This window comes from Camelina sativa, chromosome 15 (genome assembly GCF_030686135.1).
Source record: "Camelina sativa cultivar CO46 ecotype springtype chromosome 15, ASM3068613v1".
Classification (NCBI taxonomy): domain Eukaryota; kingdom Viridiplantae; phylum Streptophyta; class Magnoliopsida; order Brassicales; family Brassicaceae; genus Camelina; species Camelina sativa.
This window is the reverse complement of record NC_141894.1, coordinates 19,143,865-19,166,900: the sequence shown is the minus strand read 5'-3', so window position 1 is coordinate 19,166,900 and position 23,036 is coordinate 19,143,865. Positions and strand designations below refer to the sequence as shown.

General features: G+C 35.1%; 2 protein-coding genes and 2 pseudogenes across 2 annotated transcripts; 1 reads left to right on the top strand and 3 right to left on the bottom strand.

Moving 5' to 3' along the window:
• Window positions 1-5,580: 5,580 nt before the first annotated feature.
• On the bottom strand, window positions 5,581-6,897 carry LOC147926860 (uncharacterized). The gene has a single exon (XM_087487218.1). It carries the CDS (start codon window positions 6,895-6,897, stop codon window positions 5,581-5,583), a length of 1,317 nt encoding a protein of 438 aa, XP_087343344.1.
• Window positions 6,898-9,656: 2,759 nt separating this feature from the next.
• LOC147926859 (uncharacterized) lies at window positions 9,657-10,725 on the bottom strand (annotated as a pseudogene).
• Window positions 10,726-11,170: 445 nt separating this feature from the next.
• On the top strand, window positions 11,171-12,021 carry LOC147926858 (uncharacterized; annotated as a pseudogene).
• A 3,857-nt stretch (window positions 12,022-15,878) lies between these two features.
• On the bottom strand, window positions 15,879-18,128 carry LOC104747210 (serine/threonine-protein kinase RIPK). Its single transcript, XM_010468807.3, has 4 exons — window positions 17,369-18,128; window positions 17,139-17,274; window positions 16,882-17,018; window positions 15,879-16,771 (listed from the first exon to the last, which is right to left on the bottom strand). The coding sequence occupies exons 1-4, from the start codon at window positions 17,774-17,776 to the stop codon at window positions 16,055-16,057; spliced, it is 1,398 nt and encodes a 465-aa protein (XP_010467109.1). The 5' UTR covers window positions 17,777-18,128; the 3' UTR covers window positions 15,879-16,054.
• Between the last annotated feature and the right edge of the window lie 4,908 nt (window positions 18,129-23,036).

The window sequence follows — 23,036 nt, the reverse complement described above, 5'->3', positions numbered from 1 at the left end:
TTTTCAAAAAATCAACAATAATTTTTTAGTAATATTACGGAAGTAGATAATAAAAATACTCTATCAAATTTTCATTACAAATATAGATTTTAAGGAAAAAAATCAATAATCAATACAGTCGTTAATAGTTAAAAGCGTCAAATACTAATCTCTGCAATTTAATTACTTTGTAAAACCAAAAATCTTTTAATATATTTCAAAAATATTTAATAACCAATCAAAATTAATAAGTAATATTTTACCTTTAACTTACCATATTAATTTGATATTAATCATATACTTTTTACCTCACATCTTTGATTGATAAAAAGTGAAAAGAACAAATTGTAATATCTTATTTTTAGTTAGAGGAAAAAAAATAAGAATTCACAAGTCACATGATGAAATGAGTTCAGATAGACGACATATTAAATCAAAAGTGTTAAGATCATATGGTCATATAATTTAAATAAGGTTTGATATCTCTAGATATTTGCAAATTTGATTATAAAACTTTATTATTTATTCTACATATTGACAACTGCATTACGACATAAATTCTATTGTAACTGTAATTTGCAATTGTATAATCAACTTAATTATAACTATATTAATTTTATATAATAATATTTTCCTGCATCTAACTAAATTTACTTTTTAAATAAATTGTAGCAAAAATGTCATTGTGTGGTATAAGATTTTATAAAATCAACTCATATTCAAAAATATAACTTAACTATAATAGGTATTTAATAAAAATAAGACATAAATGTATTTTTCTATTATCATCACTTACTTTTTCAATAAAAAGTTATAATTTCCAATTTTAAAAAGGAAAAAAACATCAATTTAGTTTGTGTTGTAACACTGACCATAATCTAGTCTATAATACACAAAACGGCGTCTTGATGTTTAAATGACTTATTAGACCACAGATATTTAAATTATTTTAATACATGATTGATCACAAAAATGGATAATAATAGTTGAAAAAAATGGATAATAATAGTGATAAGAAAAGGAAAAGAAAAAACAAATTAGAATTAGAAGTGTGATAAAATTGATGTATAAATTAGTCTTTAAGTTCAACTATTCATTAACCAAAGGATTACATCCAAGATTACATCCAAATTTAAGCCAAAAAAAAAAAAAAAAATTAGTCTTAAAGTGTTCCAACTAAATTACTGGACAAAAAACTGTATTATCATCTTTAAGTGTAGGCTTTGAATATTCGGGATCCTCTTACTTACTCTTTGACATGGGAGCTTTTGTAAAAGATTTACTCGACTTAAGCTTAGGCTTGACATGTTAAGTTCAAATACCAGATTGTTGAGTTCTCTAAGCAAACTTGCTAGCTATAAAAACATAAACGAGTTGGTTGTTGACATGGTAAAGCATAGGAGGTCTTATATTCATAAGTTAAAATGTGCAAATAAATTCGACGTATGTGGTATAATGATGCACAATGGTATAATGATTTTCAATGTGGTGTTTGTGCTCAATTTACACACTAATTTATGCATTTATTACTTGAAGGTCGGCGGTCGAAAGGTAATGTTACATTTAGTAATGCACCATTGAAAAATGTGTTTTTCATTTGTTCTGTTGTAATTTATTTATTTTCTATACTTTCAATACTTTTTTGATAAAACTTAAGAATGCAAATTTGTCGTATGGTAAGATACTTGTTAAAATGATGAAAACTTAGTTATCCATTGAGAAGCAACATGTGTTTCTCTCAGTCTCTCTCTCAATGAAATATTTGGCTTTATCCAGGATAAAGATAAAGTGACATGCATGATTTCTTGCTAATCAATGAACTGTGTAGTTGTAATACAAAGGATTTCACTCAAGGTATCAATTCCCTATGCAGTTGTAATACAAAGGATTATCAATCCAAATGGTTGTTATGCTAGCAGATAGGATACAATCAGAATCAAGCAAGTCAAGCCAAGTAATAATGGGGTTTGCTTCTAACAGTCCTAATATAAACAAAGTAAAGAATATAAACAAGTAAACAACACGACCTAAGCACTCGATGCAAGCAATCGAGTACATGATCGAGTGGGGGGTCTAGTATGCAAGTAAGCTATGAACAGCTCGAGGTATTACTCGATGCAGGTTATCATGTACCTGATCGGGTAAGTGGTCGAGTAAGTAAAGAAAATGCAAGAAATGAAATACGAAAGTTCCTAAGGATGGGGATAATCGAATCCTAAGTGTCCTAGACCAGTACGGATGCCTTACATGCCTCAAGCAATCATTTCCTAGACAATGAACCTCTAGAACCTTGTCACCACACTTTCGCACTAGCAACAATCAACCTTGAACATACTACCACACTGTCGCACTAGCAATATGAACAAGCAGGCATTAAGAACAATTCATTTTTTTGTCAGTATACTTAGACTTATCTGATTTTGTTACTCAAAGTTAAGTATACCTCTAGCATTGACCTAATCAAGCATTTTATCTACTCCTTTCGGCCTGTAGCATTGTAAACGCCCTAGATCTAATCTCAACCTTTCGGTCTGTTGACCGCATTAAGAACATCAACCTAGAAGGAAATTTACCAATCATAACAATCAACTAAAGCATCCTAACCGATCAAGAACACCTAATCATCTATCCCATCCCTAGAAACTTTGCTACACTACTCGGACATAGAAACGAGTGACAAAGCCATAGAAATAAACGAAAATGACATTATTAAAAAGATAGAGTAGAGTAGAAAAGAGTATGGATAAAGATCTATGAAAAACTACAAAATAAAAGTACAAAAGCAAGAAAATATGTTGAGTCGCTCAGTTCTCTCACAGAAGCTCTCGCTCTCTGGTTTGAGGGTCTACGGAGTGCTCGTTTGCGAGCTAGGGAAAGAGGGGGTTTATATATGGAAACCCATTTGACCTAGCTTCCCAGACCTGCCCGATGGTCTACTCGATGGGGTACACGAGGCTTGAGTCGGGTAACTCCTCGAGTGGATCTTCGGGTTGCTCTTCGCGCTCTTGGATCCTCTTCGATCGTGTTGGGGTTCGGACTTGTTCTTGTAGCTCGATGGCTCCTTCGGGTAGATGCTCGAGTTGTCCTTATTTTTCTCCATTTTGGGTTCTTTAGCACCTGTTTTCATCCAATATATGCAAATGCAGAAATGCAACACCCTAAATGCTCTAAAACTTGATTCTTACAGTAAATAACCTAAAAATGCTAAGTTAGGGGTATGAACAATGCAAAATATGGACAAAAAAGGATGCTAAAAAGCATGTAAATTAGAGTGTTATCAACCATCACCAACATATTAACAATATATAAGCATTCATAACCATTCAATCTAACAACCTAGCATATCTCTATAGAAGGTTCCAACGTCACTACAACATGTAACCAACAACACACAATCGAGATCCTAGATCATCTTCTTCCTCATTGCCATGATTCCACGTCACATACCTGCACCACAAACAACAATCGAGATGCGTAAGTATTATCACAAATATTTTGTGAGGCTATCTCCCATCTACTGGACTATATACACAAGCGAAAAAACAAACACAAACAATACACAAAAGCAAGCAAACCAGACAATTCTGAACACATGTGTCGAATCACACTCCTTGTCGTCACGATCAACCTTGCGTCAATCGACACACTCCTTGCATTGATCAACGCATAGCCTTTGCGTCGACTGATGCACTCTTTGCATTAATCGACACAACCTCATGTCTCCTCCAAATCCCTAATTGCATCGACTTATGCACTCCTTGCGTGGATCGATGCAGTCATGCAAATCATCGCCAAACACTATCTTTCTCAGCTCTAATCGTCCCCACAGTGTATGTGATGCCAAAACCGACCTCAACAGGCCAAGACAACCAAGCACAAACAAGAACACAAGCAATCAATCACCCAAAATAACATAAAACACACATCTAATCGCTTAGATCAGCCATGGTCATGCTCACCTTTGTTTGATTAAAACTGGTGAAGAACTGAAAGATCCAAGCCTCCTAACAACCTCCAAACGTCACACCCACGCTCAAATCTTCTTCCCAACGCTCAGATTACACCAAAATAGATACAAAAACCCTCTCTTTTGCTCACATAACGATCTCTCGAAAAACTCTCTTTCTCTCAAACTTTTAGAACGACAAACGGCCAATCCTAACCCTAGGCGTCGACTTCTCCCTTTTATACACAAGCCCTAGGGTTCTCTCTTTAAACTGTTCCGAACCAGAGAAATTATAATTAACTCGCACACGAATCAACGACTAGTATTAATCGATGCACGAATCAGAAGTCCGATTCGCATGTGTTACAAGTAGTAAGCAAATCATTGTTTAAGATAATTAATTATGGTTCAATTGATACACATTATAGGTAAAATAGGTCCACCGCATGATCTTGTCGATTAAAGTCCCAATTTAGTGGATATAAATATAATTAGATGCTTTTATATGATAAATAGGAAAAATAAAAGAATATAATTAGATTTTTAAATGCTTGACAACTTTCATTTCATGTTTATTAATTCCTTTGAGACATAAGGGTTCTATTTTCTTCAAACATAATGGAGTAACATGATAGATGAGCAATATAAGGGATTTTAGATCCCCGATAGGATCCAATTTAATTCAATCCAAATATGAGAATTATTCAATTTTTTATAACTGGGTCTATATTTTAATTTTAAATTATCATATTTAGTTTCGATTTGGAATCGCTTAAAAATATAATTTTCTTAAAATAAATGTAGACAAATCTAATTTTCCAAAATATTTGTTGGTATCTAATTTTGAAAACATTTAATTTTCTTAAACGATCTTAGTAATTTTAGAAAAAAAAATATGAAAATTTAGTTGAAAATTTCATATGACATTTTTTATTTTATTTTATTTTTGATATATATCAAATTTATTTGAAGTAATTCTAATTTTATATTATTATTTGAAATTATTACTGATCCGGCAAGTATAGCAGATCCAAAAACTAAATAGCTTTTTAGAGATCTGAATCTATATATCCTGAAATTCTAAAAAAATCCTTTTCAAACATGATAGTATTGTTACCGTATATTTCGTAGAATTATGAAAGTGTGTATTATGTCTGTTACATGCACGTTATGAATTTATTTCAATAATTTTCATGTGCATACGGACTTGCATTCATTTCTATAACTATTTTAAGTATAATTAGCTAAAGTTTTAGCTTTGAAATAGCCATGTGTGGACTTGTGAATGAGTATGCATGTGCATTAGAAAAGATTAATTGACTTAATCTAGACTTGCACGCTAAGTCTTATTATGCTATTTATGTATAACTAGATATGTTGCTTAGTTGCCAACAAAGACTATTACGTGTCATTACCTTTGTTGATTAACAAAAACCATGATTTTTTTTTTTTTTTTGTCAACTGAAATTATATTATAGTGATGGTTAAATGTTACAATTAGACTTAAGAAAAGTCTTCACCTGTACAAAGGCCAAAATGACTAAAAAAGTCATTGAACTAAAGGTCACCCTACCCATCTAAGATCCATACGGATTCACCGCAGGCTTTACAAAAGAATATCTCCATCAGGAAAACCAAAACAATCCAAGCAGTCTTCAAACAGAGGATCCCACTCTCTCACCGTTGAATAATCCCGTCAGCCAGCAAGGGAATCCAGTAGCCACATAGGACTGAATTCTACTGTCTTCTGAGACATTATGAGCAATGAGAAAAGCTCCTCTATTTGAAACTCCCGATTCCAAAACAAAATTCCATTCAGCTATCCCATTTAGTACTGACAGCAAACGGGAAGAATGGAATCTAAAAGATGGCCACGCCTTTGGCCTATTAACCGCTCCCACCAAAGCTGAATCCTCCACAGCAAAGGTAATCTTCCCCAATTTGTGACTGATCATACTCTCAACAGCCCACACTGTTCCAATTAAACTCGCCTCTTCCTTGGATTTTATATTGAAGAAAGCTCTCCTGCTATGCAGCAAGATCTCTCCATTAGCATCTCTTACTACCCAAGACGCCCCAGCTAAGTTCTTCGTTTTGGACCAAGAAACTCCAACATTACACTTTAACCAAAGCTGATGAGGAGGACACCACTGATCCAACACCACCGGATTGCTAACAGTGCTCTGTGAACTATAGGATGGGGAAGAGTTACCACCTTGTGGTTGATCACAAACTTGAGCCGCAAACCACACTTCAACATCCTCCTTGATTTTGACCATCGTCTCTATCGGTGAAAAAGACTTCCCTTCAAAGATCAAACAGTTCCTGTTTTTCCAAATTCTCCATAGAATCCAGGGAAAGCTTTTCCTTATCTCAATAGGCAACAGCAAGTTATCTCTATTGATTAACAAGTGATGAAAATGAGAGAATACCGATCCTTCATCTTGACCAAAATTTGGGGCTGGGTAATTTGAAAGAGCCCAAATCTGTCTTGCCAAAGGACAAGAGAACAAGACATGATAGATAGACTCACCATTTAAACCGCACACTTGACAACACCCATCACCTCTAAGCCCTCTACGAGCCAACAAATCTCCCACTGGCAGTGCCCCACTCAACAATTTCCAAAGAAACACTTTTAGTTTTGGTTCAGTTTGCAACCTCCAGATCTGCTCTTTAAGAGGGTTTACTGAAGGTAAAGCAGAGGCCTCTCTGATCAAGATTTCCTTTTGAATTTGAGCAGCCAACCAGTAGCCAGACTTCACAGAATACGCCCCAGATTTGTTATGCTTCCAAACCAAAAAATCCTCCATTGACACAACAGGTCTAGTCTCTTTGATTTTGATGATATCAGCCGGGAAGAAAAGATCTTCAAGTTTCTCCATATCCCAGTCTTTTCTCACAAAATCAATGATATCACTAACCTTTAAGTTGATGTCAATGATGGGATTCTTTATGAGTGGAGCTCTCATCCCACCATCCCACAAAAACCATGATATTTCCTTCTTCTTTTTTTTTTCTTTTTTTTTTTTTTCACTTCGACAACCCATCTCTTTCTCTGTCTCACTTGTCTCTAATTCTCCACCACCTTCATCATCCAACCTACGTGGTTCGTAGACCTAATTAAATTGCCCAAGGCATATACATTTTGTGCTCACACATCATATATCTATATTCAATGGCATGTATAGGTGAGGTGAGCTAGACACCATTCTTATAAGCGTTAACTTTAGGCATACACACTATCTCCCACGCATGTATGGGCTAATCTACACAACCACGTCAAGATCAAAGTTTTCTGACTAGGGAATTTGACTTGGAAACCCAATAACTCGGTATTGAATTTGGATCATGTAAACCGTAAACTTTTTCCCCCTTACCAGAATCTCAAGCTATCCACCAAAATCCACCTCCGCAAAATAATCATCCTATGCAAACAAGAGCCAAAAACAACATCTCTAAACCCAAACATAAACTTAATCTTTTGGCTGCGAAGTCTCCGGTGATTCCTACAACTGTCGCTCAAGCGCTTAAGGATCCGAATTTTCGTAAGGCAATGGCTGAGGAGATCGACGCACAGATGCGGCACCGTACTTGGGATCTAGAAGAGCCTGACCCCTTGAAACAAGTTATACCCTGTAAGTGGATTTTCACACTTAAATATCGTCCTAACGGTTCTATTGAACGGTACAAGGCGAGACTTATTGCTAGGGGCTTCAATCAACAATATGGTCTAGACTACTTGGAAACGTTTAGCCCGATTATCAAATCGACCACCGTTCGTCTTGTTCTTGAGGTCGCGGTTAAAAGGAATTGGATGATACATCAGGTCGACATCAACAATGTGTTCCTTCAAGGTACGCTTACTGAAGAAGTCTATGTCTCGCAGCCGCCGGGATTCGTGGATTGTGATCATCCTCACCATGTATGTCGACTCCGGAAAGCACTGTATGGTTTGAAACAAGCTCCTCGAGCTTGGTATCAGGAGTTGCGGAATTTCTTGATCAAACTCGGCTTCACCAACTCCCTCTCTGACACATCGTTGTTTACTTACAAACACAATCGCGAGTTTCTCTACGTTTTGGTGTACGTTGGCAATATTATCATTGCTGGTCCTTCGAAACTGGTACAACCATTCAATGCGTCTCTAGCTTCTCGGTTTTCTCTCAAAGATCTCGGACCATTAAGTTACTTTCTTGGCATTGAGGCAACCCGTACTGCACAAGGACTACATTTGATGCAGCGGAAGTATGTGACAGACCTGCTAGCACGCACAAACATGGTTAGTGCCAAACCGGTTGCGACACCTATGTCACAAAAACCACTGACGTTACACTCCGGGCCGCCTCTTGCCGATGTAAGTACATACAGAATGGTTATTGGGAATCTCCAGTACTTGGCCTTTACTAGACCAGACATCGCCTTTGCGGTGAATCGTCTATCCCAATATATGCATCAAACAACTACAGATCACTGGCAAGCTGCAAAAAGGATATTATGTTATCTAGTTGGTACAAGATCTCATGGCATCTTCATCCGTTCATATTGTTCTCTCACTGTTCATGCGTTTTCTGATGCTGATTGAGGTGGTGATAAGGGTGATTGTATTTCAACAAATGCATATATTGTATACTTTGGAGGGACTCCGGTTTCGTGGTCGTCAAAGAAACAACGGAATGTCGCACGGTCTTCTACAGAGGCTGAGTACCGTGCAGTCGCGAATACGGCCTCCGAGCTTCAGTGGATTTGTTATCTTCTCTCTGAATTGGGTATCATCTTACCAACAGTACCGGTGATATACTGTGACAACATGGGGGCGACCTACCTCTGCTCTAATCCAGTCTTTCACTCCAGGATGAAACATATAGCCATCGATTATCACTTTGTGCGTGGTTACATTCAATCAGGTGCCCTGCGCGTCTCACATATCTCGACTCACGATCAGTTGGCCGACGCTTTGACCAAGCCTTTACCTCGACCGCGGTTTCAGGAACTAGCTTACAAGATTGGAGTCAAGCAACTACCTCCATCTTGAGGGAGTGTATAAAAGAGAGAAGTATATTAAGAATACATATGTAATTAGTATTTATCAAAACCCTATTGTCTGGGACTATATATATATATATGTAATGTACATTCCCTAAGATCAACTCCAATGGTTGCCTCTATATTTTACTCCAAATATAGAGATCTCTAAAAATAGAGTAGATGTTTACTCCAATGGTTACTCTATCTTACTCTAAAATAAATATTTTAAATTTATTATATATGTTTATCTTGTTCTTAATTTCCGTTATAGCCATTTAGTTCTAAAATCTACAAATTATGTCCACTTATTTAAATTTTAACAAAAAATCAAGAAAATTAAAATATTATTAAAATTAAACTTGAAAATAAATTTTTATTATATCTCATAAATAGAAAACAAATGACTAATACATTTTTTTGTTTAAACACTATCATTAGTGTACTTTTCCCACAAATGATCAATTAAAGCGTTTCAAAGTGAAAAATGAGCGTCTCTATTTTTTATTTATCTATATCGAGCAAGAAATTCTTGAAATCGTGTATTTTCATCATCCGCTATTTCAACCTCGGGTGTTGGAGCCTCTCTTCCAGCTTCAATTGGCGCATTAAGATCACTCTCATCTTTGATTATCATGTTATGTAAAATTATACATGTAGTCATTATATCATGAATCACAGTTTTTTTTCAAAAACAAGCTGGTCCTTTCACAATTGCAAAACTCGATTCAAGAACTCCAAATGCACGTTCTACATCTTTTTTACATGCTTCTTGTTATGTAGCAAAATACTTTTTTTTAGGACCTCTTGGCTCGTGAATAGTTTGCACTATGGTAGACCACTTCGGATATATACCATCAGCTAAATAATAACCCATATTATATTCTTTTTCTTGAATGATATAATGAGCAGGAGAAGCAATACCTTGAGCGAGATTGCAGAATAAATGGGAAGACTCCAATACATTGATGTCATTATTGGTTCCCAGCATTCCAAAATATGCATGCCATATCCAAAGATCATAATCTGCCACAGCTTCAAGAATTATAGTTGGTGATCCACTACGATCCAAATATTATCCAACCCAAGCGGTAGGACAATTTTTCCACTTCCAATGCATGCAATCTAAGCTACCTAACATCCCTGGAAAACCTCGTTTTTTACCGATGTAAAGAAGTCTGGCAACGTCATCAGCTGTTGGTGATCGCAAGTATTGCTCCAAAAATATTTTCACTATGGCTCGACAAAATCTATCCATGCTTGCGATTGCTATTGATTCGCCTATCTTAACATACTCGTCTGTCGCATCCACTGATAGCCCATAAGCTAGCATTCGAAATATAGTCGTTCCTTTCTAAAGGATGATAATCCTAATCTACCAGTTGTATCTCTTCTCTGTGTGAAGTAGTTGTCATGATCTTCAACTGCATTAATAATACGAAGGAATAGGGAACGAGACATACGGTACTTTCTACGAAACATAGAATCATTATAGACTGGATTCTCTGTAAAGTAATCATTGAATAGTCTATAATGTGTGTCGATCACGGTGTATGAAAGAGCGTCCTTGAACTGAGCCACCATGGATTACATTGCTGCTTTGTCGGTTGAGAAGGTATTGGATGATCGAGTTGTTATTAGCGATAGCAAGATGTATAGCTTGGTCTTCTTGGTCGAGACTATTGAGAATTTCTATATTTTCATCATCGTTTGAAGAAGATGATGAGTTATGAAAATCTGGTAAAGTATTAAAATTAAAGTTCATTTTGAGAGAAACAAAAACTAAGGTGAGGATAATGATATGAGTATAAATATTTTATGACCATTGTAGAGTTATATTGGTATTTATAGAAATATAAAATATCTAGGATTGTCACAATTTGTCATTGTATTGTTATATTTTTACATAATTGAATGAGAAACGTGAGAATCTTGATATCCTTTTGTCATTGTACTATCATTCATTCTTATAATGAATAAAAAATTGATACAATCTTGTATTGTCAAATTTTAGCATGTGAAATAAGAAATGTGAGAATTTTGGCACCACTTTGTCATTGTAATGTCAAATCTTGTCATGGCTAGCGTAAGAATCTTATAATAACTTTGTCATTGTATTGTTAATTCATCTGACAATGATTTAAAAATGTGAGAATCTTGAAAAATATCTATATATATCATCTTTCATTTTTATTTCCAATCAACCATTCCACAAAATTATAAACACATCTTCACCTTTTCTTATTTTCTTAAAAAAATGTCTGGTAATCGTTCTTCTGGTTATACTATTTTTAGTTTTGATGCAGTTCAATCAAGCAAAAGAAATGCTAATGCAAGACACAAAGATTCAAATCTGGTTGGAAGTTTGATCATGTATGGAACATTGTTAAAAACTTTGAAAAGTTTAAAGATGGTGTCACCCCGGCTAGAAAGATACCAAATCCATGCGATTTCGGATATACATCTTCAGAGTCAGAAAATCCTACCCCTGATTCCATTACACAAGCATCTCCAGGTTTGTCTTCATTTTCTCTTAATTTAGATGAAGAAGATGACGGTATTGGCGGATCTTCATCTCAACGACCAAGTGGAGTGAAAAAATCTAAACTAAAAAGAAAAAGTGATGACCAAACATCAAATGTTATCAAGACTTTAGAAGAAGGGAATAGACAACTTTTGGAGCAGCTAAAAAAGACAAGTGAATAAAGACAATAACATTTGGAGCTTCAAAGTGAGAATTCAGCACTGAAAAAACTTAGGGCAGAAAACAAAGTTTTATATCAAGATTTAAGCCCAATAGAAGATCCAAGTATTCGTGCCTATATTCAATCTGAGCAAGCAAAAATCTTAAAGAAACGGGTCGATCAACAAGCTCCTTCGGCATCTACTTCACTCGGGCAATATTTTGATAACCTTAATAGATCCAAAAGAGATTTACCAGATTATTAATCACTAGTTTATGATGTATTAAGTTTATTTTGGTAACAATTTATTTTTATTTGAGGTTTCTATTTCTATTTTAATTTATGGCACTAATTAAGTATTTTATATTTAATGTTTGTTATGTTATTCTATTTTCTAAGTTAAATATATATTATTGTTGTGTTTTAATTTAATGTAATATATTTGTTTTTTCTATAAAATTATATAAATGTAAATTCCTATTAAATAATATTTTTAGGTATAAAATGGTAAGATATGATAATTGAGGGATTACTTTGTAAATAAAAAAGTCTTACTCTACTTTTAGAATAGGATATAGATTACCATTAAAAATGATTTTATTTAAGTATAAAGTTTGGAGTAAGATATAAAATACCATCGGAGATGCCCTAACGAATAACACAAACTCATTCTTAACAACACGAACCAATCTCTCTATTTAATACCGATTAGTTTAAAAGCGAATAAATATTGGGATCAGATAAAATATTAATATTTTGTCAGAATCTCTCAGTCTCTCAGTCTCTCAGACCCACAATAAATACAAAAATTAACTATCTCGGGAATGTAGTTGTTGCATATGTATATACTATATAGTAGTATCAGTGGAGCACGTCACTCTGCACCAATTTACAAAATTCAACTTAATTGGTCTCATATTCGTGAATAAAGTACATTTTCAGTGGGTTACTCTATATATCAAATCAAATCGAGAAGGTATAAGATAGAGAGATTGGAAGACAGACTGGAGAGTGTCGAATTCAATGATTGTGACCTTAAATAGTGTTACACTTTCAACCCATTGTATGCTCTCCAACCATCACTACTCCGTGTCTCACGCAATAGATTTTTCTATCAATATATATAACACTATCCACTTACTTCTCTTTATATATATGCACTTAAAAAGAAAAGATATAAATTAAAATTCTGTTAGTTTTTATTTACAAAATTGAGATATGAATTACATAAGAACAGGACAAGAATCAAAGTATAGTGAATAGAATATATTTGATATGATTCAGGCTCAGATAAATTTGATATGAGCATGGCTAGACTACCATGCACACCAAGCTTTATAAAGCAAGAGAGATATACATATGATGATCATTTAGTATAGTACTAGTTGTTTCTTTTAAATGAAAAACTTGGGCTTCATCATATTACCACTGACCAACCGTACTTGCTTACTTGTGAAAGTTGTGTTTCTTTCGTATTATTGGATGTTAACTGGTGCTCTAAGACCATGTGCAATAGCGTCTATTTGAGCCGTCCTCAGGTATTTGTTTTTTTAAAATAAATCAAAAAAGACCTAATAATGAAAAAACGTTTCTTAAAGAGGGACGTTTTCTCGTCCGTCTATTTGGCATGTGCCCTATACTAATTCTTATAGTTTCGTTTGTGTTAATGTGATGTTTGGGCCTATTAGCTCTGTTGGCAACATGGTGCCCCATGTTAACTCAATGGTGGTGGGTTCGATTAACAAGTAACAACTTTGTGTATTAATAATCCTTTTTTGTGCTGTCCAACTCTGTTTTTTTTTTCTTTGTCTTAACTCTTCTACATGTTTTAATAATCTTTTACTATTGATGCATTTTCTTTATTTTATTGTTTTTCTATATAAATATTTGTTTTATTATATATCTTTCTATTTTTAGTTTAACTTCTAACAAATTTTAAATTATCTTACCCAAAAGTATATGAACAAAAATGCACAATTATTATAATACTTTTAGTTCATTTAATATTTTAGAGTTTATTTGTGTGATATTTTTCTATAATTACATTTCAAGTTTTTGTAACTTTGTAATTTATTCAGGGGACCAACTGTGAGGAACACATTCTATGAATTGAATAAAATGTTTGTTTTTGTTTTGATGTTTTGATGTTTTATGTTTTCTATTATTAATTTCTTAATTGTATGTTTTGAATAATATTATTATTTTATTCGGGGGATCAAATACAAATAGACACCAATGCTCATACTAAAAATAAGAAATTTTCAAAATAATAATATAAAAATTGAGGGACCGAAAATCGTCCCTAACCGATGCCCATCTCTAAATCGCATCATGAACATGATGGTTTTCTGGCTTTTTCATTTTTTTAATGTATGCATCGTATGGACATGACATTAACACGCATGTTTAGAACCATAAAGCTTTTGTGGTAAAAGATAAAAAAAAATAAAAAAGATCCCTACTGTGAAATTTACGGCTTGTTTCATGGAACACTATATATACACTTTTTAACTTCAGCTTGCTAACTTGAACACTTACTTTAGATATCAACTCACATAAGAAAATCTTATATATTTTTCACAGATTATGTTTCTAGGAAGACAATATTGTAAACAGACATTTGTGAATAATTGTGACATATCACACTAGTACCTACACTATTAATGTATTAATAATGATTTGATAAACTAGAACAAAACAATGATTTGAGATGACCATAGTAACCGACGTTCCTTTGATGCAAACCATTGTTACGTTCTAGTTTGCATCCCAAGAACTTTGAGGTTTTTTTTTTTTTTTTTTTTTGTATATATGCGGTTGTTGGACCATCTCTCCATAATATGAATCATTTTTTTTTTTCTGTTAACTTCAGCTTGCTAACTTGAACAATTACTCTTGAAATCAACTCGAATATTTAAAAAAGAAAAACATATATTTTTCATACATTGTTAGATAAAGAACGTAAACCACATATCCTATCACACAATTACAAATTCAGGACTTTGGATATTAGCCCGGATAGAGTATATATACATGGCATCATAGAGTCAAACCCATTAAACTAAAAGGCCTGCCAGTTACATTGTTATTGTACCATAATCAATAACAAGTTAACATTTTTAACAATCTAGAAATATTGTGTTTTTGCATCCATATTTCAATATCCTAAGAAAGTTCTGATAACTTGAAAAGAATAAACAATCCAGTCATATTTTCTTTATAATAAGCTGAAAATAAAATTTTAGAAACTAGCTATAAAATTTGGAAATTAATATCCTCACAAAAAAAAAAGTGTTATTGACATATATTCAAAAAAATATATATAAAGACTAATATATTCTGATCCAGTACTGAACTGAATCATAATACAAGAAACACCATATCAGTATTCTTCATTTTTACAAGTACAAATAATGGTTATAAACATATTTTAGAGTCAATTTTTTTACACTAGCTAGCTGTAGTTCCAAGACTTCACATAATAGGATAGTAATTTTAAATTAACAATTGGGCATAGTGGGAGATTAGTAGGTAACTGGCAGGAAAGTTAAGAGACTTTATAATTGCAAATCGTTAGCTTATCTGTAATTTGACTCTTACAAACAATGAAGATCGATTTGGTCGCAGATATTTGTCTGCTCATTTGTAAATATATACACAAACGCTCATGCACGCCTAATTTAAACTATTACAAAAGAAACTAAATGCGCAAGAGCTGTATCCGAATGATTCAAACTAGGTGACTAGTAACATATAACAATTCCCAAAATTATTAAACAAAGATGGTCATAAATTAACCATATCATCACATCTACCGGAAAATGGAATACAAATAATTCAGATATATGCAAAACTTGTAGAATAATTAATATCCACCAGATAAATGTGGTGTTAGACTTGATTTACATATACTTTTTGAGACTGATCCACTAAGTTGTTTAGAAGACACAAAACTTTGAATACCAATAAAGCAAGAACATCCATTGATTTTTCTTTCTTCTAATTTTTTTTTTTTTATTTCTATTATACTTGTAAAGAGTATCAACCACTTGTTTCAAAAAGCTATATGCATATGTTGTTGGTGTTGTGTGATAAATCACATCAGAGTCGTAACTCGTAAGAGCTGTAAATTTATCCAAATTATTGAAAAAGTACATAGAATTAGAAAGTGATCGAGCATTTTCCTTACGAGAAAAAAAACTAACGGTGAATAACGCGTTTTTCTTTAGACGACGAAATCTTCATAAACAAAAGAATGAATTATCATATATATATTGGACCAAATCAAAACAAAAAAAAAAAGACTAAAAAAACAAAAAGTGAACAATATATTTTTCCATTACGAAAATACAAATTATTTACATTAGATTTAAGAAGGAAAAAAAAAAAGAATTTTAAGAGTAGGTGAGACTAGAAAAACTCAGTACCGTTCCCCACCTGCCTCACTCCGCAACGGCGAATTCACACCATTTCTTAACGTTCTCCGGTGGGTTTCTCTTAAATTCCTCGGCGACTTGGCCGTAGGAGATGGCGACTTGGCCGTCGGAGATGGCGACGACCGGGGATGGTTACTTTGTTTTTGATGATGATGGTGACTACTCTTACGTGGCTTATTACCAACACGACCTTCATCTTCTTTATTGTCCGAGACTGACTTGTCCGGAGTGTTTGGTACCGTGTAAGTAAATGTCCCCATAGGAATATCATTATAGTCCTTAAGATCATTGAGTATAGAGACGACGGCACTCATACAAGGCCGGTTCTTGGGTCGATGACTTAAGCATTGGTAAGCCAACGTTGCTGCTTTTCTTGCTCCTGTCTCTGAGTACTGACCTTCAAGTCTCGGGTCCATGATACGACTCAGCTTACGTGGGTCGTTGAGCATTGGACGAGCCCAATCCACAAGGTTCTGTTCCCTCGATGATCGTTTCTTGTCTACCGATCTACGTCCGGTCAAAAGCTCTAGCAACACGACTCCGAAGCTGTATATGTCACTTCTCGCTGTTAAATGACCGGTCATAATGTATTCAGGAGCCGCGTAGCCTTGTGTGCCCATCACTCGTGTTGACACGTGAGTGTCGTCTCCTTCTGGTCCGTCTTTGGCTAACCCGAAGTCAGAGAGCTTAGCCGTGTAATCCTGGAAACAAAGATTTGAGATTTGGAGCTTTGTTAGAGTTTTTCTTTTATATTTTATTTATTAAGTGAATAAGTATTATATAATTAAATAAAACGGTTCAGAAGACTTACGGAATCTAACAAGATATTGGAGGCTTTGAAATCACGATAGATAACGGGATTTTTGGCTTCGTGTAGAAATTGAAGTCCCGTTGCGGCTCCATGAGCAATCTTCATCCTCGTAGACCAAGGAAGTGACGCAGAGTACCCTGAAAAGAGAGTAATATAAAAATTTTGTTAGGACATATATTCTTGTCGGACTTTGATCATTAATGGACGATAAGAGAACACAGAGAAAAAAAGAGAGAGAGAGAGAGAGAGAGACTGACTTCTGAAAAGTTGATTCTCTAAGCTTCCACGAGGCATGAACTCATAAACAAGAGTCCTATGTTCTTCCTCGCAACAATAACCAATCAATTTCACAAGATTTTTGTGCTTTAGCTGTCCTAAAAACATAACTTCCGTCTGAAAAAAAGATTAATTCAATATTAGAGAGAGACTTATCATCATCAAACTAAAAAAGAGAAATATCTAAGGCAAATTTTTTTAAGGTACTAACCAGCCATTCGCGGTGACCTTGAAGACCTTCAAGATCGAGTAATTTGACAGCTACAGGCTGAGCTTTAAGACCAGGACGAAGCTTATCATCGATGAAACCTTTATGAACAGGACCAAACCCTCCTTCGCCGAGGAAATTAGTCGACGAAAAGCTTTGTGTGATGACTTTAAGCTCGGCTAAGGTGAACACGTGGAGATCTGATCCGGCCAAAGAAATCGATAGATCTTCTGATAAAGTGTTGGAACTTGGATTGCTCAAATCAAGAATCGATAGTCTTTGGAAAGAGCTCTGTTTCTTGATGACGTCATCTTTTCTTTTGTTTTTTTTAGAAGAAGCCATTAGGGTTTCTGGATCTCCTAAACATCCAACGATTAGTGATCTCCATGATACTTTCTTCTTTACCGCCATTGTTTGTTTGTGCGTTTCTTCTTCTTCTTCTTCTTCTTCTTCTTCTTCTTCTTGGTTTTGGTTTGGAATGGGAGAGATGATGAATGGGTTCTTTAAAGAAAATGGAGAAGAAGACTCCCTTTATAATATAAAGTTTTTATGCTATATTTATTAACTCCGGTTTGGTATTTAAAGGTCACGAGGAGAGAAAGAGAGAGAGAGAGAGAGAGAGAGGACGAAGACTTTTGATTACTAATTTCAATTCAAATTCACCTACTACTACTAATGCTACTCTTTCGTTCTAGAGTGATGGCTATATATATTTTCTAACCGTGGTTTTCTTTGTGACACACGCTTATTTTTATCTTTCTTTGATATTTTTCTACGGAAATGAACGAGTTGATTTTTAAGTTAGTGGTGGGTGCTTCCAAAATTGTAGACGATGACAGCTTTGCACCTTTCTCTAACGATAAACAATTACGTGTTATCTTTTCGTTTCGTCAATGGACCATATTTATACATGTGATTCTGATGCAATGACGCCAAAGAAAAAAAAATTATTTCTTTTGTATTTTTTTCCCCGGAAAATATTTAGATATTTGGAAGTTTGAGTATATATATAAATTCAAAAGAAACAATAATAAAGCTATTTCGTTTGTGTGGTTCGATTTTGTTTTTGTCATTTCTAGCAGTTTACAAGCTTGATAGGGCTGTCTTCGGTCAAATTTGACTACAAGTTCTGGTAATAATCACGATACCCGTTTCGGTAAAACTTTAACATATATATATTTTTTTTATCTGTACTGTAAAAATCTTTGATCGTGGCGAAGTAAAGAAGCATCGCATATTCATTTGCATGAAGTTTTTTTCAGTTCCAATCTTTATATATGGAAAGATATACTCTTTAAACAACTGTACAAAGAAAAATCTCGATTTTAGAAAGGGATAGTGATTGAAAATTCATCATTCCTATCAAACTGTAATTATTTGAGCTGGGATAATTAACCGGATCGAACCGCAGTGAGATTTTGGTTGTTCGGCTTGATTTCGGTTATGTATAATTAACCGATCGGTAATATTTGAAATTTAGTTTGGTAAACCGAGAATTCTGGTTAGTTTGGTTAATCTTAGACATTTTCTCAAACCGAACAAACCAAAGTTCAGAGCTAGTATTATTCTTTAACAAAAAGAAAAACTGTAATTATAGTTATATTTTGTGAAAATTTTCTTCTTTTTAACCTATTTCCAATTTTTTTTTTTTTTTTTTTTTTTTTTTTTTTTTGTTAAAGATTTTATTTCACTTTTTCTTCTTCTAGGTATTCCTATATTATTATTTTAATATCAAAACTATATCTCTAATTGTAAACATATGAATAAAGAGACTATATATATTGTTTTAGTGTTCCTTGATCACTTTTAAGAAGTAGGCAATGACTATCTTCCAAATAGAGACTTTGAGAAAATATCTAGGGTTTTATGAACTTTTTATTTGGTTAATAAAGGTTTTGCATGGTAAACATATACAATTTCACATTAATAACAAATAGGCTAACAACTAAAATTGTAGTGTCGTCATGCAATTTGATAACGATAATATTATTAAGAAAGAGTCAACTTAAAATAATACGGTTCTAGAAGATTGATTAACACTCCTCCTGCTTGTCCTTCTTCTCCAAGCAACATATATAGTCAACAAAATACTTTTGGTTCAAACTAAGAAAACAAGTGAAACAAAAAAATCCAGAAATTTACATCTCAACAAACAAAGATGAAAAAGAGAGTTTGGTAGAGATGCAATTAATATGTAGTATTATAGATAGATTAGATAGACAAAATGCGTCAAGCTTCTAGAACACATCGTTTTAGATATCAATAATTAGAAGAAAAAAACAATAAGGAGAACAAAGGTGAGGAGGAAGATCTCAAACGCGTTGTGTGAAGACGGCGACTTATTCGTCTCTTCTGAACTATATATAATTTATATATATTTTGAGAGATTCGCTTTGCTTCAGTTTGAGTTGACATTTATACTTGGTCGCACAGAGTGGATCCCATTTGATCATTTTTTATATAGTATATATATAATTAATGACTAGACGGATATACCAATTAATACGTAACTATGTACTCGATAGTTTTTGTAGTCTCAATTATCTTGTAACAGTTGCATACATTGTGATATTTGAAATAAAAGAAAGCAATTCGAGTTCTCGCTCATTCTCGATTTTAATGGTTCTAATTTCTCATTGTGTTTTGTTTCTTGATTTAGTATAGACAGGAAGAAATTAATGCAAGTACTTATGTAGAAATTAAAGAAGCCTATGGAAAATGGCAAAGCAATCAATAATCATGTTTACATTTGTTTTTAAAACGACGCCGTAATGTGTCATGTTGTGTTATTGTGGTGAGAGACGTCCGGTCCAAGTAGAGAAAAAAATTAGCTGCTTGTTCTTCTTCTTTCACTTTCTGTAACCGCACCACATTTCACTATGTCCCTCAGAGAAAGACCCTTAGCTAGCTTGTCACCAAAACCCAATTTTCATGTTAGACTCTCCCACATCTCTTATCTCTCTCCACTCTCTTCATGTTCTCTCAGAAGAACAATGTTAAGAAGAAACTCCAATGACTTTATTGATAATAAGAAAAGGAATACAAAGCAGAGTGAACACTAGCACATCACTAGCTCAACTCCAAATCTCACACACGAGACTTTCACAAAAGGAATCAACATAAAACTCCCTAAACAATGGGAGAAAGTACTTATACAAATTTGAAATTCAAATCAAGATATTTTTAGAGCCTAAAAATATTTTTTTATTCTTCTTTTCGCCTAACGGCCAAATGGTCAACTCAGTCAAACGATTGCACGTGCTTCTTCCGCATCCACGTCACACGCACGAGCCTTAGAACGACGAACATATACTCTCCGTAGCTTATCAATACCCCCTCCAATGAGACGCAGCTTGTCCTCAAGTGCAAACGATGGAAACTGCTCTTCCAACACGCGAACCTCCTCCCACAACGACTCATGATCTGGCAAACCTGACCACTTGACCAACACCTCCAGAATGCCAGAATCAGAATAACGAGAAGCCAACAGAGACTCAGGCTCAATCACCACCTCATCAGCTTCAGAGAAAGATTGAGGAAGAGGAAGAACCTGATGATGAACCCCCAAAACCTGTTTCAGCTGAGAAACGTGGAACACAGGGTGAATTTTAGAGGATTCCGGGAGCTGCAAACGATAGGCTGCTTTGCCAATACGCTCCATGATCTGATATGGTCCGTAGAACTTAGCAGCAAGCTTCTGACATAAGCGCTTAGCTACCGAAGATTGCCTGTAAGGACGAAGCTTCAAGAACACCCACGCCCCTGCTTCAAACTCAACATCACGGCGATGCTTGTCAGCATTGTTCTTCATAAGCTGCTGAGCGTGCAACAGATGTGCCTTAATGTCGTCCAAGAAAGCATCCCGTTCCTTCAACATCTGCTCTAACTCAAAAATTTTAGTAGAGTTAGCTTCAAAACGTACCAGAGCTGGAGGATCCGTGCCATAAACCACACGGAAAGGAGTCGACTTCAACGATGTATGAAACGAGGAGTTATACCACAGCTCTGCCCAAGATAGGTAAGACGCCCAAGAACGCGGATGTGTCGATGCAAAACACCTCAAGAATGTCTCCAAGCATCTATTCAAGACCTCTGTTTTCCCATCAGTCTGAGGATGGAAAGCCGTACTGTACTTAAGCTTCGTACCAGCGAGCTTGAAACAATCCTTCCAGAACGCACTCAAGAAAATCCGGTCACGATCAGAGACGATGGACACGGGAAAACCATGGAGACGCACCACCTCGTGAATGTACTTCTTAGCAACATCGGCTGCAGTAAAAGGGTGTTTCAAACCAATAAAGTGACCATATTTGCTCAACCTATCTACCACAACCAAGATAGCATTGACACCATTGGAAGAAGGAAGACCCTCAACAAAGTCCATATTCACATCTTCCCAAATCTGTGTAGGCAATGGTAACGGTTGAAGTAACCCAGCAGGAGAAAGAGTTGAATATTTGTGGGTTTGACACACTCCACACTCGGACACATAACGCTGCACATCTTTAAGCATACCCTTCCAATAAAAAAACTGCTGCAGGCGTTTAAGAGTCTTCAAAACCCCTGAATGACCTCCCAGGAGACTGCAATGATACTCCTCCAGTAACAACGACACACTGCGACCCTCCGAGGGAATCACCAAACGGTTCTTATACCACAAACGACCCTCGATCACCTTGTAGTGGCCATAATGAGATGGATCCTTACTCACTTCCTTTATCAAAGTCTGAATGCCCTCATCTCCATCAATAGCTTTGTAAAGATCTTGCACTTGCAATGCTGAGGGAATAGTCAATCCAAATAACATTGTGAAACAAGAATAGGAGTCCGCATGATGAATCCGTGACAAACCATCAGCAGCTTTATTTTCAATACCTTGCTTATACACAATTTCAAATTCATATGGTAGCAACTTGATCAACCATTTTTGATACTCCAACGTGACTTCCCTCTGTTCAAGCAAAAATTTCAAGCTCTTCTGATCCGTATGAACCGTGAATCTATGACCAAGCAAATAATGCTTCCACTTTTGGATAGATAACACGATAGCCATCAGTTCACACTCGTACACTGATTTAGCCTGCTCCCGAGGAGTCAACCCGTGACTAAAAAATGCTATTGGTTTGTGATCTTGCATTAACACCGCACCGAGACCAAAACCCGATGCTTCAGCCTCGACGACGAAAACCTTGTCAAAATCAGGTAACGTTAACACCGGAGCAGAAGCCATTACCTCCTTTAACTTCTCAAACGCCAGTTGAGCCGCATCACTCCACACAAATTGGTCCTTCTTCAACAATTCAGTGAGAGGACGAGCCTAAGAACCGTATCCCTTCACAAAACGTCTATAATACCCTGTAAGACCCAAGAAACCCCTCAACTCCTTGACAGTCTTGGGAGATGGCCAGTTTGTCATTGTTGTAGTCTTAGCCGGATCTGTCGACACGCCCTCAGAGTTAATGATGTGCCCAAGGTAATCAATCTGTTTCTGAGCAAACAAACACTTCTTTTTGTTAGCAAATAAATGATGTTCTGCAAACAGCTTCATCACCACCCTCAAATGCTCCAAATGGTCCTGCAAATTGGCACTATATACCAAAATGTCATCAAAGAAAACCAGAATGAATTTTCTGAGGTATGGGCGAAAGATCGAATTCATCAAAGCCTGAAA

What these genes read in the sequence shown, in the direction of transcription:
- LOC147926860 (XM_087487218.1), bottom strand. Translation starts at nt 6,897, where the DNA reads ATGAGAGCTCCACTCATAAAGAATCCCATCATTGACATCAACTTAAAG.
- LOC104747210 (XM_010468807.3), bottom strand. Translation starts at nt 17,776, where the DNA reads ATGGCGGTAAAGAAGAAAGTATCATGGAGATCACTAATCGTTGGATGT. An exon ending in AAGGTCACCGCGAATGGCTG is followed by an intron (nt 17,275 to 17,368) that starts GTTAGTACCTTA and finishes TCTTTTTTTCAG; the next exon opens with ACGGAAGTTATGTTTTTAGG. An exon ending in CCAATATCTTGTTAGATTCC is followed by an intron (nt 16,772 to 16,881) that starts GTAAGTCTTCTG and finishes CTTTGTTTCCAG; the next exon opens with GATTACACGGCTAAGCTCTC.